The sequence below is a fragment of the Ictalurus punctatus genome, chromosome 12 (assembly GCF_001660625.3).
Source record: "Ictalurus punctatus breed USDA103 chromosome 12, Coco_2.0, whole genome shotgun sequence".
Taxonomy (NCBI): domain Eukaryota; kingdom Metazoa; phylum Chordata; class Actinopteri; order Siluriformes; family Ictaluridae; genus Ictalurus; species Ictalurus punctatus.
In genome coordinates, this window is record NC_030427.2 from 21,955,390 (window position 1) to 21,973,546 (window position 18,157).

General features: G+C 38.8%; 1 protein-coding gene across 1 annotated transcript; it reads right to left on the reverse strand.

The window, feature by feature from the left end:
• Positions 1 to 2,252: 2,252 nt before the first annotated feature.
• lin28ab (lin-28 homolog Ab) lies at positions 2,253 to 17,918 on the reverse strand. Its single transcript, XM_017482452.3, has 4 exons — positions 17,662 to 17,918; positions 16,574 to 16,749; positions 9,247 to 9,425; positions 2,253 to 6,491 (listed from the first exon to the last, which is right to left on the reverse strand). The coding sequence occupies exons 1-4, from the start codon at positions 17,669 to 17,671 to the stop codon at positions 6,275 to 6,277; spliced, it is 582 nt and encodes a 193-aa protein (XP_017337941.1). The 5' UTR covers positions 17,672 to 17,918; the 3' UTR covers positions 2,253 to 6,274.
• Between the last annotated feature and the right edge of the window lie 239 nt (positions 17,919 to 18,157).

Below are 18,157 nucleotides of genomic sequence, written 5' to 3' on the forward strand. Positions count from 1 at the left end.
AAACTTGAAGATTTTCTAGTGGTTGTGTGTGGAGATTCTGTGCATGTTCTCCCGGTATCCATGGGGGTTTCCTCAGAGTTTTCCGGTTTCCTCCCACTATCCAAAAACATACCAGTAGGTGGATCGATTAAGATAAATTGCCCCTAGTTGTGAGTGTGTCTGCGTGCATGGTGACATGAGATGGGCTGGTGTCCCATCCAGGGTGTATTCCCAGATCACGCACAGTGTTCCCGGGACAGACTGCGGATCCACTACGACCCTGACAAGGATAAAGCAGTTACTGAAAGTGAGTGAGTTAACCCAAATACTTACATATTTACAATATACTATAATTCCTATCAAGTACATAGACAAAAAGAAGCATTAGCCCAAACCACTTTTTAATACACTGAACCAAAAACGTTTTTGAACAATAAATAATCCATCCATTCTATTTTTCTTTTCCTTTCCTGGAGACCAGGTAACATAAAAGCATAAAATGTTGAGGTTCATGTACTTGGTACAGATGTTTTTCCAGATTTGACCTGATTATGTTATTAGTGAAAATGAAAACCTTTTGAAATGGATGTGTAACATACAGTAACTGGTATTAATAGGACACGAAATGCTTATTCTTATTGTGAGTAAGTTAAATAGGCTTTGTGCAGTTTTGCTTAAGATCTGTAGTTCCACTTGCTTTTAGTAAGTCAGACATATGTGGGTCACAGAAAAGCCATAACTCCACCATAAACATTCCACATAAGATTCAGATGTGGGCCAATACATTTTTTAAATATGCCTGACTTCTGGCATAGATATGGGTCCGTTGTGAAATTACTCTGGCGGGTACGAATGTGAACCAAATGAAATATTATAATCTGGTTGACTCCTGATAGTGTTGTGGCTATGTAACACAGCTAAACCGAAGGAAATTTGCTGACTGTGTGCCATTTCAAAGAGTCTGGAAATAGGACAAATAATCTGGACAAATCAGGCTCTTGTTAGAGAGCATCTAGGCATGGACCTAGGCATCAGCATCGTCATTAACATGGCCATCAACAGTAAGAAACAACTGGATAATGTATGCCACAAATGTCAAGACTTACAGGGCGTACCTAAAGACTAGCCTGAAATGTTCTCAGAGATGACTGCCACACTCACACCAGTGAAAGGGTGATGTTAACCTTGTAGAACTTAGAGATGGTGGCTGGTGATGCGCAGGTAACAGCGGCACAGATATCCTGGAGCAGCAGTCTAGCCTCTAAATAATGCCCATGAAGGGGGGGCGTGCTCCACTTAGAGTGGCTTGTCACCGTAAGAGCTAGGCATCCGACCATTCTATAGGACACTGTGATTATTTCCACCACCCGGCAAGCCATCTTCTAGGCTTAGGTGAGGATGCCCTTTTGTATCTTTCCTCTATGGCAGATGAACACTTGGCGGATGGATGCTGCCTGGATTAAATAATACCATGCAGCATGTACCGTATAACCAGATTGACTTAAAGATACCAACATGAATGGAGCGTTGGCCATGCTGGATTTGTGATTCTGATACCTGCATGCTCCTAACCAGGGCCTCTTTGGCAGCAGGCCAGAAAATTGACACAAAAGGCAGATTCTGCATGGTCGATTCGCGCTAACTACACTTGACAGAGTGTATAACCCATGTTAGTGGAGAGTTTCCCCATATCCCATATCCTGGCATAGGGGTCCCACTACTAGAAGTGTCAATCAGCTATTTCAGAGTTTTCAGCACTCAGGTATGTGCCTGAGTCACTATTTCATTGAGATGTTCAGTGCTGAGGCAATGAGCCGATGCCCATGTATAGCTTCCAAAGAGATTCAGGCATTGGTTGCTGGGTGCAAGTGTTGCAGCATGGTTATTGTGGCTATCCACTCGGTATAGCATGATCTATCAGGGCAAACCCAACTGAGGAGAAAAAAACTGACATGATGTGCGTGGGGAAATCCAACTCCAACCCCAGAGCTGCAGATTAGTGTGGTATGTCAAGGGAAAACAAACCACTCTAGTGGGAAGTATCAGCCTGCATGAGCATGTGAATAACAAGGTATCTCAAATGAAATCCAGATATAGAACAGACATTTCTGAGCATGGCGAGGTACAGTATGTTTTATATTTTGTAATAGTAATAGTACACTGATGTTAAAGAGACACGATGTTCATTTTATTTAAAAGAAAGGAAATCATGCAGCAATTGCGTAATATTTAAAGATATTTATTCACTAGAAAGCAAGTAGTGAATAGTCACACTAAAACATTCTTGGTCACAACATTCTTTGCATGCTTTGTCACAATATGTTGAAAAAGATCAAGCTGACAGCTGAACCCATGCACTTGGGTGACTGTTGAGGCCATTCAGATGGGGCTCCATAATGAAGCCACTGGCTTGCCACAACATGGCTACATTCTTTGGTCATTTGAATACAAAATAGATCTTTCAAACTTCACCGAACACTGAATGTAATGCACAGGTTTGACGGCAACATAAAACAACACAAATTCCAACCACAAAGAATATTATATAAATGAGATATGATTCCTGCTTGTGCTTCAAAGAAAAGCCATGAGCATCAATTATTAAACACATCATGTCAGAGTGAAGCCATTAAATACATTAATGAACTTAGAAGACATTTTAATTCAAAGTATAGATTTTGGATTTGTATCTATTGTAGATGGCTTGAAAAAGTACCCATTGTGCACAATGCAGTTTTTACAGGCACATTTAAAGATATTTTGATGTTTATGAAATTGTTCCTCATGATTTGTTTAGGAATAATGGTGGTCTAATTCTCATGTTTAATGTTTCCATCCATTAACTTTTCTGAGAACATTTTTTTTGTTTGTTTTTACACTGATAGCAATGTTGTCTTCTCCAGAGAAAATGATAAGACAATGTCTAAGCGGTTCACACAAACTACTGCGTGTATTTTAACCTCAAAGTGAATTTCTAACAGCATTTTTCAGCTTTTGTTCTAAAGCCACTGATATCTTGCAAAAGAACTTGCATTCCAAGTCACAACACCTTGACTTTGCTATTACACTTGAAATAAGTTTAGCACTATAAACTAAATAACATGCACACTCACACAAAACACACAAATACACACACACATACACCTTTCACATTACTTACACATTTAATTGGACACTGTACTGGTTACAGGGGCAGACTCAGTCCAGGTCCACTTAAATTTCAACATCCTGAGGTAGACTTGTATAGATTCTGAACAAGGTACATGCCTTGTTTTCTCTTTAAAAATAAAAAAAATACAAATAAAAAAAAAAGGAAGGAAGAAATAACCCAGTCCCAAATAAAAGAAAAAAGGATAACTGTAGACACAGCCAATACTCAGTTGGAATACTTCTTATCACTACTAATCAGCAGCTTTGTTTTCAGCTTTTTCAAACTGAAATGCTATGCCTACAAGGCACTATTCTACTCTAACATCAACTACCATGCAAATAGAGAATAAAACAATTATATTATTATGTGGGGAAATATACAAGAACAATATACAAGGCTGGAGCAGGTCTTATGCATTTCAAGTGATTGATTTGGCAGTACAAATGTGCATGTGTCTGTTTATGGTACAGACCACTCTAAAGTATAAATCCAGATGCTAAAAATAATTCTCACCAATCGTTTGATGACACATAAACGTAAGTCTAGGCTCCTCAATCACACGCTGTGTGTGACTGACACATACAATGTTTCTTAAGATCAGCGTATACAGTGTTTAAGAAAACTGCATAAGACAGGGGTTGAATGCCATTTGAATTTCCTAACACTGGGGAAGTGGGAAAATCAGGAAAATCTTCGAGGTTATGCCACAAATCATTCACTTTGATTTACTGAGACATTCAAAATGGCCTGAAAACTTTTTCAAACATCCTTTTAAATTAACAGGGATTTCCAATACAAAATACCAGAGTACCGCTGTAATTTTGGCTTGGCTTTGGGCAAGTTCTAAACCTTTTTTCTTTTTTTTTCTTTTTTTACCAAACTGGCAATGTTTTTTTTAGATTATTTTTGTCCTTTCCAGAAAGCACACATTTGTGATTTTCCCTGAGACGGAAACGAACAAGGAACTCTGAATTGCCTGACTTCAGTCATAGTGACAATATGGTTGAAATATTTAACTGAAATTTAGGTCCACTTTGAATGCACTTTAAATATAGTTCGTGGAGCAGTTTAGATTGCTTCACATTTGGCATAGATTAAATATACAGAATACACTGGTCACACGCTTATACCTGCAAGAAGTATTGCAAGAATATTTTAATAACCTAAATCTAGTTGTGATTGAGAACTAGTATCTCCACCATGTTAACATAAATTCTGAGGTAAACTTGAGCTAGAAATAAATAATCATGTTATACAAAGATTACAATTAGTATTTATATTAGAATATGGTCAGGTTCATCAGAGTCCCCTGTAAAAGAGGAGTCAACTATGAGTAAACGCCAACCATTCACTCTAAAACTGGAATAATAAACATAATCCAGAAAAAAAATAATCTCCTTTACTAGCCATATCTAAACAGGGTTTTTTTTTCATATAACAAATATGAGTAGGATGAATCCCCAATTGGGGCGTTTCTCTGATATGCCCTGATTTGTTGGGATTAGAAAGTGTAATGTAACCAGCTAACATCACCAACTATAACTCTAGTTCTCTGAAATGAAATGACAAGTGACAGTGCAATAAGCTAACTTGGCCATGGATTCCCAAATGTATGATCAAAAAATAGTGATACTCCAATACTGCTCTTAACACTGCACTTGACGATCTTAGGGCTGACTGTACACATAGGAGCAGACCTTGGACAGTAGACACTGTGGTCTTGATGCTACAGAGTGTCCCAAAAGTCTCCATACATAGGGGACTATGTACACCAGCACCACGTCGGTTATGCCTTCGTCAGTCGATGTTCATGGACGTCCACGTCTCAGTTGGTCCGCAACACTTCCAGTCTTTTTGAATTTGTTAATAAGTTTGGCAACAGTGTTGTGTGTGATGATGTGCTTGCCGTATTTCCTGTTAAAGTCCATCGCAACCTTGTGACAGCTATCCAATCCAGCCATGAGAATGATTTAAAATCTACAGTAATTATGAAAGCATTTTGCTAAAAAGTGTCAATTTCCCCAATGTTTGGAGACTTTTGGGATACCCTGTAAAATATGAACATTGCATGATGGACTACAAACATGAAAAACAAAATCTGTACAATTCAATAGTTGACACTTCAAATTGGCGTTGATATATTATATATCCAACTACTCTGTCTATACTTGACAGCTAACATAATTTCTTTCATTTATCTTTATCTCATTTGCAAGCCTGCCTTTTAGCAAGTTATCATGCTGATATGTCTAGACACCAAGGAAATCACTGCTAATGCTTTGTGCTTGCTGCCAAGGGTTGTGAGGGGATAAGTGCGTATTAAGAGCAGTATTGGGATACATGGTCAGTGTCTTCTTACAGCAATTACTAGGCAATATTTGAAAATGCAGGCCCTGGATAAATCACACTGCACAACAGTGCGTGTAATGAGATGATATTCACATTGTTCAACAGCTTCATAATTAAACATAACATTCAACTGGCTATGAGAATCAAACTATGTAAAACTTAAAGTAGTCGATGATAAACATCATTCACTCAAAATCAAGTATAACAGTAAGTATAAAAGCTGTAAATGAGTTTATGCTCTTTGGTGTTGAAAAATGAAATGGCAACATTGGCTTTGTCTTCCTTAAATGAGAAAGAAAAAAAATGTGCTTCACAACTGTGATTTAACATCCAGGCTTATTGCAATATGTAAACATAGTTTGTTTTTGATTGTTTCCATACAAATCTAAGACACTTAGCTAGCTAAAAAAAGAAAGAAAGAAAGAAAGAAAGAAAAAAAAGAAACACTAACAAATCCCTCCTACAATCCTGCAAATGAAAATCAATGAAACTTGATCTTAAATGATGACCAACTTCTTCAATCTTCGTCTTGCATGAATAGAACCGAAGTGGAGGGGAAAAAAATATGGCAGACTGCCAAACATATTAAGACCAAAATACAAAAGTTCAATCCACACCACAAGGTTACATAGTCTCTCACTATTATAAATGACTGATTTTTACTACAATGTCATGTTAGTGAGAGACGACATTCATTAATGCTGTTAGAAAAGTAAAAACCTGAGATAGGTCCAAGAGCAGCATGATTGGTGCTTGTGTTATCCCTGACTGTAATCCCGTTTCACCATCCAGCATTCAATCAGAGGTATCAGGTGGTGAGGCTGTGTGGATCAGGATTTCTTCTCCTGCCAGTGAGGTGGGGGTTCCCTGAGATCCCGGCGATGCCTGCTGTGCTTTGATTGGACAGTTGGCTACCATGTGAGACATGCTTTGGCAAAAATGGCACTTCTTGGGCTGAGGGGGCAGCTGGCATTCTTTGGCATGATGGTCTGGGCCACCGCAGTTATAGCACCTAGATAGGCATGGAGATAAATTCACATTAACATTAACTTATTTCTTACTTTTCTTAGTTTTTACTTGGGGTGAAAAATACTTGAGTAATTGTACTTCGTTGCTGTACTGTACTTAAGCACTATTTTGGAAAACGTGTACTAAACTTCAGTAATACCATTGAAACAATACTTGTACTCTTTCTCAAGTAAACTTACAAGAGCAAAAACATACTTTTCCTTCTTGAATTTTCATTTTGACCTTCAAAGTTGCCAACACTTCTATTTTCATCTTCACCTGATGTTAAGCCAATCTGTTGTTTTTGTGTTAAATGTTTGAGATTATTAAACGTTTATTACACATTATACAGCATACATACACTACTATACAAGTCTTCCATCTATACATCCCTTTGGACTGGGGGAGGAAACCAGAGAGGGAGGAAACCCCCCCCCCCCCCCCCTCCCCCTGCAAGTCAAGAATTAAGACTTTTTTAGATTTACAAATGTAATTTTACAGGTTATGTTTACGTCTCCAGACGAACTGTGGCAGATTCTACAAGATGCTTAGAAAATGTTCTAATAAAACTTCATGAAGTTTACCTGAGATTACCGATGCCAGGCAAAGGGTTTGTCACATCAAATACTGACTTTGTGTAGTTTATTACTTATTGCTGCTATTTATATTGTAGTGGAAATTTTATGTAGAAAATGTTTCATTTCTTTTTTTTTTGAAGGCCTGATTGCTTTACAGCTTTTTCTTCTTACATGTGCCCAAGTCTTCTGCACAGCACTGTACATACATACATAGAAGTTCATGTCTGAATGGTTATTTTTCTGATCAGCTAAAAATATTTACGTAAACTCTTAAAACTCTTGTATGTTTAAATGTAGATCATTTTTGACTTTCACTCAGGTAGATTTTTGACTCCCTTCTTCTAATTTTAACTGAGTAAAAGAACCTGATAGGCCTAGTTAAGAAAATTCATTCAACGCCTGATTGTTTTTTGTTTGTTTTTTTTTTGTTTGTTTTGTTTTTTATTGCCACTAGAGGGCAATGCAGTCAAACTTTTGAGATTGTGAAGCATGTCAATGAAAGAAGAATGACCTTTTTGGGGGGGGTGGGGAGGATTTGCACCTATTGGTGTTGAAACTGTAGTTTACAATTAGTTTCCGCAATTCAAAAATATAGAAACATTATTAAACCTAAATGGTTCAACTTTATCCACTATGAATTGTTAAGGCATTTAAACCTGCCTGCTAAAAAAAAAAACCACCCATCTTCCACAGTAGGTAGATATATTAAATCATCAAGATCATTACTCATGTTGTAATACATTAAGCATAATACAGTTAGGTTTTTAAAAAAGGGAGCAAAATTAAGAAAGAACTGTGGACTGAAAATCACACAGGTTTTGATTGGTATCTGTATTGTACAAAATAAACAGTCTCATCCCAGTCAAGTCATTGGATAGTTTACACAAAAGCTTATGCAATAAATAAATGAAATTTCTTGGATCTTATCAATATTTTAACCTGTAATGGACTCACAGCATTTTACATAGCGTGTGATCCTTTCTCTTTGCTTCTCCAGCTCCCAACCCCCTACACATTTCCACTTCCCCACGCATACACACACACACACACACACACACACACACACACACACCATCTATTGATTGGCTTGAGTGTGGACAGGGAGCTGGAACCAGAAGAGGGAAACGGGCATCTCTTTGGCTCTTTGTTTTAATACAGCAGTGTGGCCTTTCACCCCTAACCCTTGCTCTCTGCCACCCACCCCCTACCCTGCTTGCTCATATCGTAGCCCACCGTTGCCATGGGAACGGTCACCTATGACCTTCCTAAGGCATCTACATCTGTTATTAATTAAATAGACAGGATTTGATCCTGATCCGCACCCAGTTGCACGATGACAGTGTCAATGACTCCCAGCAGGAGAAAGTACACACAGCAAAGCAAAGCAACGAGACTTATGAAACATACATTACACCAGGGAGTGGAACGCACATCAGGATGTGTTGAGAGAAACGCCGGGAAAAGCGCACTGCTATACAGAGCAGGACGTAACGCTCAAACCAGATCTGCGTTCCTTCAGAATGAAATGTAACTCGTGTAAATCATGCCAATAAGCATTTGTAATAATTTAGGGACAAGCTCAAGGTATGCAACACTTGATTGGACTGCTTGTCTGAAAGCATCTATTGAGCACATACAATTCAATTACATCCGCTGTTCATTGGCGTGCGTTCTTCCCAAACGTCCTGATTTCCTGCTATTTTCACAGCAAAATAAAAATAACCACAATGTTCAATGCAGCAGGGCTCTGGCTATGTGGAGGTGGGTAAGGCAATCGCTCTGCAGGATTAACTCCTAAACCCTGAGATTTTAAACAACCTATTGATCCAGGTCAGTTACAGTTATGGGGGGATTGGGGGGCAATCAGTATGAGCTGTGAAAACAGTATGAGCTGTGCATTTCTCACCTTGTTATTTTTTTTAACTGGTTACCTCAGTTTTCTTCAAATGATGACAAAAGGATGGATTATTTGAAAAACATCAGAAACACCAGAGGTATAGCTAAAAGTCAATGTACTGAAGTAACACTCATTTATTCACTCATCTGATAAACAATGACTAACCAATTAGTTTTCACATGAAATTACGTGCAGAGGAAATCCTTTATCTTACAAGCCATAGCAGTACCATTTTGACCATTTTAAGTGGTGATATGACCAAACAGCAAGCCACGAGTACATACCGATCCCCTTTAGAGCGCCGTTTCTGGGCACCTTTGGGTTTCTTCTCGCTGCCTGCACATGGCACCCCTCCAGGACCCGTTACCCGCAGAGACTCCAGGCCTTTTGATGACTTCTTAAAGGTGAACTCCACCGGCTCTCCTTCTTTCAGGCTGCGGAAGCCATCCATGTACAGCTTGCTCTGTTCGAAATTTAAAGCCACTCTAAGATCATATGGTCTTTGTGAAAATGCCCTCACATCAGTACAGTAAATCATTTATGCATGCAATAATATAACCTGCATACATACGAGGTTGTCATATAACACACCCATGAACTGTATGTTTTTAAGTACTATTTTAAATGCACTCGTTTATTTACTCATTCAGTTCATTCAGGCTCTGTTACATAAAAGTGCTGAGAAATGATTGCTTAAAGGTTTCATTACTGTGAAGCAGAAATAAAGGGCTAAGGAAATTGTTCCCTAGTTGTTTATTCATTGTCTCGTAATGCACCAAATTGGACGCCCTGGTGGTTTCGTTCACTGGGGGAACGCTTTGCTGGCTTATAATGATATATAAGCTAGTGAATAAAATGGTCTAGTTTGAAATACAATCCAATACAATGAAATACAATGATTAGTTCTGAATATGAAACTATTTCTAGCTAAGAGTATTAGCACGTGTGTGTATATATGTATATAATATATATATATTATAAAAATGTTCAGATATTAAGAAATTAAGCTGATATGATGTGACCTGGACATGGGGATGAATCCATTTATTAAATCAGATACTGTCTACAGCTTTAGAATGGACTATTCTGAATCTTGTCATATCAGCTAAGTCCAGAGAATGCAATTTTCTTAAAATTACATTTTAATTGTCAATGGTGCATTTGATGGAGTGCTCTAATTAAAGATTATAAATCTCCAACACATTCAAGCATTCTGAAGCATGTCAAGAGAAAAAATGATTAGATTAAAGCTATAGACAATCTAAAGTTTCAGATTCACACAACACAATAATCAAACATTGTTTAAAATCTGCAACTGCTTGCATTGACTCCTTGTAAATTTCTGCAGAAAACACAATTGAATATCTGAGGTAAAAATCCTAAAAAATCAGCATCAATCCCAAGAGTATAGGTGGACAAAAAGATTATAAAATATATAAGACCACTACAGTTGGGCCATCATTAAAATCCTGGAAGTCAGGGTTGCCAGGGTTGTGTTTTTTTCTTACACCAAACTGGGATACTTTTGGAACGAGGTTCCGGGTGGAAAACACAAGTTCATGGGTGGTGTTTTTATTTAAAAATAGTCCATGGACCTGCTTTGAAGAAAGAAAGACTGTACATGCTTTTTTTCCTCAAATAAAGAAAGATGGGGAATTAAGACGATTATGCAATTTTGCCATAAAATTCAGCAAGAAACTCTGAACTTTGGGGGTAAATGATGTATGTAAACAATATATTTCTACCCTTAAAATGTTTAAGAAAATCTGAAGTGAAATAAACGAAAGCTCTTCTCTCCTAAGTCCATCACGCCAAGGCATAGGAGTCACTGTTTTTAAAAAAAATCAAAGAAGCAAACATGTCAGTGGTTGTTGGATGTTCACACAGATCCACAAATTTAAAATGTGACATTACTGATCTTTTGGTGTTGATTATTGTAGCTAGCGTTGTGTCGATTTCTTTTCAAAGTGCCACAAGCCTCTTTATTAACAAATTTTGGATTGTTTAAAGGCAAAACAGGAAGCTGAAGCCAGCAGCACAAGCGCTTGCAATGACTGCATCAGCAACACGTCGCCCCAGCTTGCACCACTGGAGAACATTGGAGAGCAAGTTAAGTGTTTCTCTGATTGATTGCTATGGCCGAATGATTAATTTCAGGTTGTATTAGTACTTGTAATTACGAAACATAGATACTCTCTGTCATGGGTTGCGTGAGTACAGCACATAAATACGAATGCAGTTATTTTCGACACTTCAAAGAAACATAACGTTCATTTTTTTTAAACGTAATCATTTCCCCTTCCCCCAGTCGCACAGCCAATCATAAAACCGCACTGTCACTGTTCTGACAACATTTTTTGGGGTAATTTCAAGGACTTTTTCAAGGTGATTTTCAAGATGGTTGGATTTTTTTTTTTTTTTTTTTTTGCTGAGACCTAGCAACCCTAGATATACTGCCAATGACTGGTGCTTTTCTAAGAAGTTTATTTGACTGTGAACATGTGTGAAAAATGCTTTATTGCTTAATAAAACACTTTCCACTAGGTTACATTCCATACCAAGGTAGAACACGAACTAGACATCTACTTGTCGGTTCTACTTCCCATTTCTCCTTTAGATAGTATTGAAGACATCTCTGAACACTTCATTAGCCACTACATTTTTACATCATTTAAAAGAGCTTTCCAACTAGGCTGAAGATAGTGATGAGAACCAGTGAGAAAAGTAAGACAATGCCAAATGGCTATCTGGTTGAACCTCACACTGACCATCAGAGAAAAGGAGATATTGGAGAAGAAGGAGAAGGGGGAAGTGTGCATTCCTGAAATGGTTGCTATACAAGCAAAATGATAGAGAGAGGATAGAGAGGTCTACCTTGACAAACCAACACCTACCAGAAACCAGTGCTGAGAATGGGAATGATTACGTTCTGTTTTCTGTTTTCATTAGCAGAGTGCCTCTGAGAAGCTTTGACCTGAGTGATGGTGAGTTCTATTTGGATGACATAATCCAACACCAACTTACATGACCTCTTTTGAATCATTGATCTTTCTAAACCCATATTTAACCTACATGGCTACTACAGACATCAACACAACATGAAACAGGAATCATATTTGCTTGCATAATGTGAACTGTTCTGTTTTCTTTTAACCATACCTTAAGAATAGCTTTTACATGACCGCTATTACATGGCATGATGTTAATGGTTAATTGTTTTCTTTCTGTCTTTGTATTCAAAATCAGGTGGGCAAAGTCAGAGCACTTTGATGGAATATTTCAGACAAGCAATATTTTTTTCAGTGGTAGATACTGATAAATTATGCACGAAATATATGAAGAACAAGCTCAGTTCAGGTGGCCTTTAACTTCTTCCTCATTTTTCTATCAATCAGGTAACCAAATCTTAATCATTAGCAGAGTGTTAGCATGGTGTGCCCCAGTGGAAGGTGAAAAGCCTGTGGTGGGCCATTTTATGGCCACTGCATGCCATCAAGCTTAACCCGGACACCTCTCTCATGAGGAGGGGGTCGTTGTATGAACCAAGGGATCTTTTGAAGTGAAGGCAGTGGGAAAGGAATTCAATCCTGATTGCTTGACAAGCTCTGCATTCCTCATTCCCAACCCCCCACCTAAGGTTTCCTGGAACTATCCCCCATCCCTTCATCCTCTGACCTCTTCCACTAGCGCCCCCCCCCCCCTCCTCTTTAAGACTTTTTTTATGAATGAGTCCAGCTAACAAGACCTCTCCATTTCCCTCCATCCACGCCCTCCCTCTTCAGCCCATACGTCTCCTTTCTTTTTCATCCTCCCAGACTATAGTATCAGCTTTGTTGCTTCCGCTCGCTCACCATCCATTTCCTCGTATAGCCTGCTCGTTCATATTTTCACGGAGAACATACACAAGCATTCTCTTCATTCATTCATTCGTTTGCTGCTCAGTAACATATCACAGACAGCAGGATTTCCTCTCTTCGAGCCTGACAATGCCAGCCATTGTCTCCCAAGAGCAAGCCGATTCCCCAGCAAAGCCCCTACGCTGCGCATGATCAATAACTTTCCAGGAAACATTGTGAGAAGGCCGGCTTCAGAATACCAAAAAGCACCCTGCAACTTGTCCATTTTCTATAGTAAGCCAAACCAAATGACTCCAAATCCAAACCTCTTAATTATGGCTGGCTCAAAGTCAAAGACAGTAAACTGCTGAGTCATTAATAACAACAGCCAATTGGTCTAAATCACTCAAGCACTCAATGCATATGCTGATTTACACTGAATGAAGACAAAGACTCAGTAGACATCCAGCACATGCACTCATACAGCAGCAGCTGACAGGGATATTCGAAATGGATTGTGTCTCTTTCATATGTAGTACACACCCTAGTGAAAGAGACACAGCATCTTACAAAGAATGCCAAAGACCTCATGCATATGAAAAAAAAAAAAGAAATTCTCTCAAGGACAGAAAATGTCTGGAGCTTAATTTATCAAGAGTAACCCACATGATATGGAAATACGTATATGTATAGCGTCTCAATCCTTCCCTGCAAAAATGCCATTTTAGCCAGTTAAAATATCTTGAATACAATCAAAAAATGTTTACAATTACAACAAACCAAACACAAGATTGTTAAACTTATTTCTAGACATTTTTTAACTCGTTTCAAGCTTTAAAATGTTCTTATTCTACTGCCAAATTCTTTTATTTGATTTTCTTCTTAGAAATAAATGTTCGCAATTAGTAAAACTTACCCACCAATGGAACAAGACTAGTTCAACCTTGAAATTAGTCAAATAAAAATGTAGAAATAGGTTTAATAATCTTTAATAATATTCGAGTTGTTGTAAACTTAGAACAGGTAATAGTAGATACGTTGGACTATATTCAATATATTTTCACTTGCTAAGATGCCTTTTTTTCAGTGTTATGCTTCATGTTATAATTTGCCGTTTTTAAAAAAAAAAGGAAAGAAAAGAAAAGGCCCCAAAGTAAACAGCATTCATCAAGCCTGGCTAATGTCTAATCGGTCTGTTGTTTACCAAAGACATCTTACTCAGCATGGGGAGGATATTACCTGATGAGGTTACAGAGCCAGTCATCTGTGAAATGACCTAATCTCGGGGTAATTTTACAGTGACCTGGAGTAGCAGTAATGTAGTCGAGGCCATACACAGTACACACGGGCATTTACTGTGTCATACTTAATGTACTAGCATGTATTTATTGTCTGTTTGCACTGTAACCATTCTAATCGTACTACACATTGCCCAGTGATTATCTTGTACCTGCATTGTTCTCACATATATTATCAGCAAGGTCTTGGAGAATGCTATTTCATTACGCTGTATACCTGTATATGGTTAGAGCGACAATAAAGCTCTCTAGTCTACTCACTTTTTACAGGACTGCCGGTATATACTGAGGCTGAATTTTGTTCTGTTTGGTTCTGATATGGAACCACACTGTTTGGATCTTACTTGTCATGACTAGATGACTAGACATCATTAGTACTTTTTTTTATTGCTAGTGCTAATCTGGCTACATAGCAAGACAAGTTCAGAATTTGAATACAGAGGCATCAATCCACCACAGAGCACTGTCATTTCCTAGCTTAATGTGCACATTAAAAATCAAAGAAAAACTCAAAACCACAATGATTTTTATTGGCCTTCCTTTAGCATGTATAAAGGTGTAGAGATATGTTACACATGCACCCAAACACTAGAACAACAGGACTTGCACAAACAATTATTGTGCACATCAGCTGTGAATGTATCCTAGTCTGTGTTCGTATTCCCTTAACCATGCATCACCATCACATCACAGTATCTTTATAGTCGTGTGCGAGAAATTCTCCTGCTCCTCAGTCCAAAAGAGAGAACTTGATGTGAATGCGCATGCAAACGAAAATACGTCCATGTCTCTCAGTCGCCTCTAAAATGAAACAGGTGCAGGGTTAATCTAGGGAACAAATCTATTTGCGATTTAGTAAACGATTTCTGCACCATTTCCACAATCATATCGATTGTCCAATATGAAGAGCACTTAAATGCACAGTATATTCACTTTGCGTACGGTATATACTGACTTCTAATGATTAATTCGCCCTTTCTGGTTCGGAACTGAATCAGTTTGGATGTCACTCACAATGATTAGAGGAAATATCATTAGTACTATATATCTAGTGCTAATCTGGTTACAATGACAAGAAAATTACAGAATCTGAATGCATAGAATCCTTTGTTCAATCTCCGCGATGCTGTGAGCTGATCCAGGACAGAGTATTGACATTTTCTATTATGTGAGCTTAAAATGCACACGTTGAGCCTAATGCAAAAATACAAACAAAACAAAATCCACAATTGCTTTAGAGGCCTTAAGGCCTGATTTTCTCCCTTTCTTTAGCATAATGGTGGGGAGCTAGGCTACACATGCACCCAAACAGGACTTGTACAATTCCTGTGCACATCAGCTACAAATGCACACTAGAATTGATGCCTGTTTTTATTTCCTATTATAAGATGCACTTTATTTGCATCAACGTTACATCTTTACAATCGTGTGCAAGAAATTCTCCTGCTCCCCCGTCCTAAAGAGAGAATTTAACGTGAATGAACGTGCAATGAAATCACGTACGTGTCTCTCGGACTCCTCTAAAAACGAACCATCATCGAATTTGAATCAAATCTAGTTGTGACAGTGTGGTTTAGTAAAAGGATTTCTGCACCAATTCAACTGATAATCATATCGATCATCATCAAATACGAATGAGACCTATTATATTCACTTTTATTATAGAACTGCGTGTATATACTGACTTCTAATGATGAGTATCAGGGTCATGAGTGATATGGAATCACTCTATTTGGGTCTTGTGTGCCATGATTAGAAGAAACATAATTAGTAGTATATTTCTAGTGCTAATCTGGTTAAAATTGCAAGAATCTGAATGCAGAGAAAGCTTTGTTCAATCACTGCAATCAGCTGTGAGCTGCTTCAGGACAGAGTATTGGCATTTTCTATTATGTGAGTTTAACATGCACAGATTGAGCATAATGCAAAATAATAATAATAATACAAATCCATAACTGCTTTAGGGGCCTCAATCCCTGATTTTGTCTCTTCCTTTAGCTTGTATACAGGTGGAGTGATATGTTACACATGCACCCAAACCCTAGGAAAACAGGACTTGCACAAACAATTCCTGTGCACATCAGCTGTGAACGTATCCTAGTCTGTGTTTATATTCCCTCCGACATGGATCACCTTTGCATCTTTACAGTCGCGTGCAAGAAATTCTCCTGCTCCTCAGTCCAAAAGAGGAGAGAATTGAGCGTGAATATGAATGCATGCATGTCTCTCAGACTCCTCTAAAAGGTTCTGCTTGTCAATATGATTGATCAGAGCGATTATCAATTACGCAATAAAACAGCAGAGTGTTTATAAGAAACCGTGCCTTTTTTTCTGCATAAAATCCTAAACCAAATGAAAGTTTGCCCCACACACACATACACGCGCGCGCGCGCGCGCGCAGAGGCTCTAGGTGATTCACAGAAAGGCCTAGGCAACTCGTAAGGTCAACAGCACACGTTTTGGCACCGATGTCTCACCTGGTGTACGAAGACGTCGACAGGATGGTCGAGCGGAGCGCCTTCTCTGCTCGTCATGGACAGGAAGCCGAAGCCCATGCGCACGTTGAACCACTTACACACGCCGCTGCCACTGAATGACGCCGAGTCCTCCTCGGAGTTCTGCGTTTCTTCGTCTTCGGTCTTCGCACAGCCCCCTTAAAGGAGTACAAGGGAAAGCCACGAGAACGGGTTTAAACGGCGAGCGGACAGAGCGCGCGACGTTGAAGGCGCGTTTAATTCGCGCGAGCTTTACGCCGCGTGGCACGCGCGAGCTTTACGCCGGCACTCCGCGCGCGTACTGACAGTGTTTCAGTCCTGCAACAGTGTGCTTTCTGTGCAGACATCAGGGTTATTATTCTTCCTTCTCAAACTGAACCATGGGAAACATCACTATTAAATACACACCCTACATCATCATTATTATTATTATAATTATTATTCGACTACTACTATAGTAATAATAATAATTGTATCAATCATTTGCACGGAAAATTGTTTACATTTTTCCCCACAAAAGGTATTTAGGTTATATTGTAACTTTTTTCCCCTTAATGCCTCTTTAATAGAAGCATTTGTCATAGAGTAAATTCTTAGATCCAGCCATCCCATTTAAAAAAAAATAAAAATAAAATTTTTTTTAAAAAGCTCACCTCTATAATAATCACCAAAAACCGATCCCATTTCTCCCATAATCCCTGCGTCAAATCCAATCCCAAATGTCCTGTGAATTTATATTTCTGCTTTTCCTTCTTTGGTCCTCAGGGGCCCTTCAGAAACATGGCGACCCCGTTTCCCCTCGAATTTCTCACGCGAAATCTATTGCAGCCGGTGTAGAAATGCAGAAACAAAGGAAGTTTGGGGGTATATCTAAGCCTATCAGTGCGAAAGAAGTTAGAGCTCATGTTTAAAAAAGAAAGAAAGAAAGAAAGAAAGCAGGGGATGGGGGGGGGGGGGGTCCTTAAATCTGAAAGACAATGAAGTAAAGCCAGCCCACCTTCAACAGAGAGATATGTGAAGGCCCCTATTCAACAACAACAACAACAACAATAACAGGAACAACACTATACCTTCAGCCATGGTTTAGGATATATCCAGTGTGCCTTTTTTCTTCTTCCTCTTCTTTAATAATCTTTAATAATCCTTCTTGACTAGGTCATGTAGTATAGATAATGTTTCTGGCTCAACACTCTTGCCCCATGTCCTAACCCTAAGCATCTCATGAACAACCCCCAACCTTTTCGGTCAAGTCCACGTGATGCTCAATTGCTGATAAATTGCGCATTCCTTGCGGTTGTGGGTGCGATAGGTCCCATATTCACGCAGTGACCAATCAGAGAGAGAGTTGGACCTATACCTAAACTAGCAGGTCCTTGGGGATTTTTTTTTCTCTCCCCCACCATCCCCAACACACACGCCTGCATGCACGCACGCACGCAGGCGCTGGGACTGCCTTAACCACCCTCATCCCCCACAGTGTCACAAACACAAATAATATATCAAGAAATATGCACCAAAATATTACACCAGTCCTAACGTTTTGTAAGCACTATTTTTTTTACATCG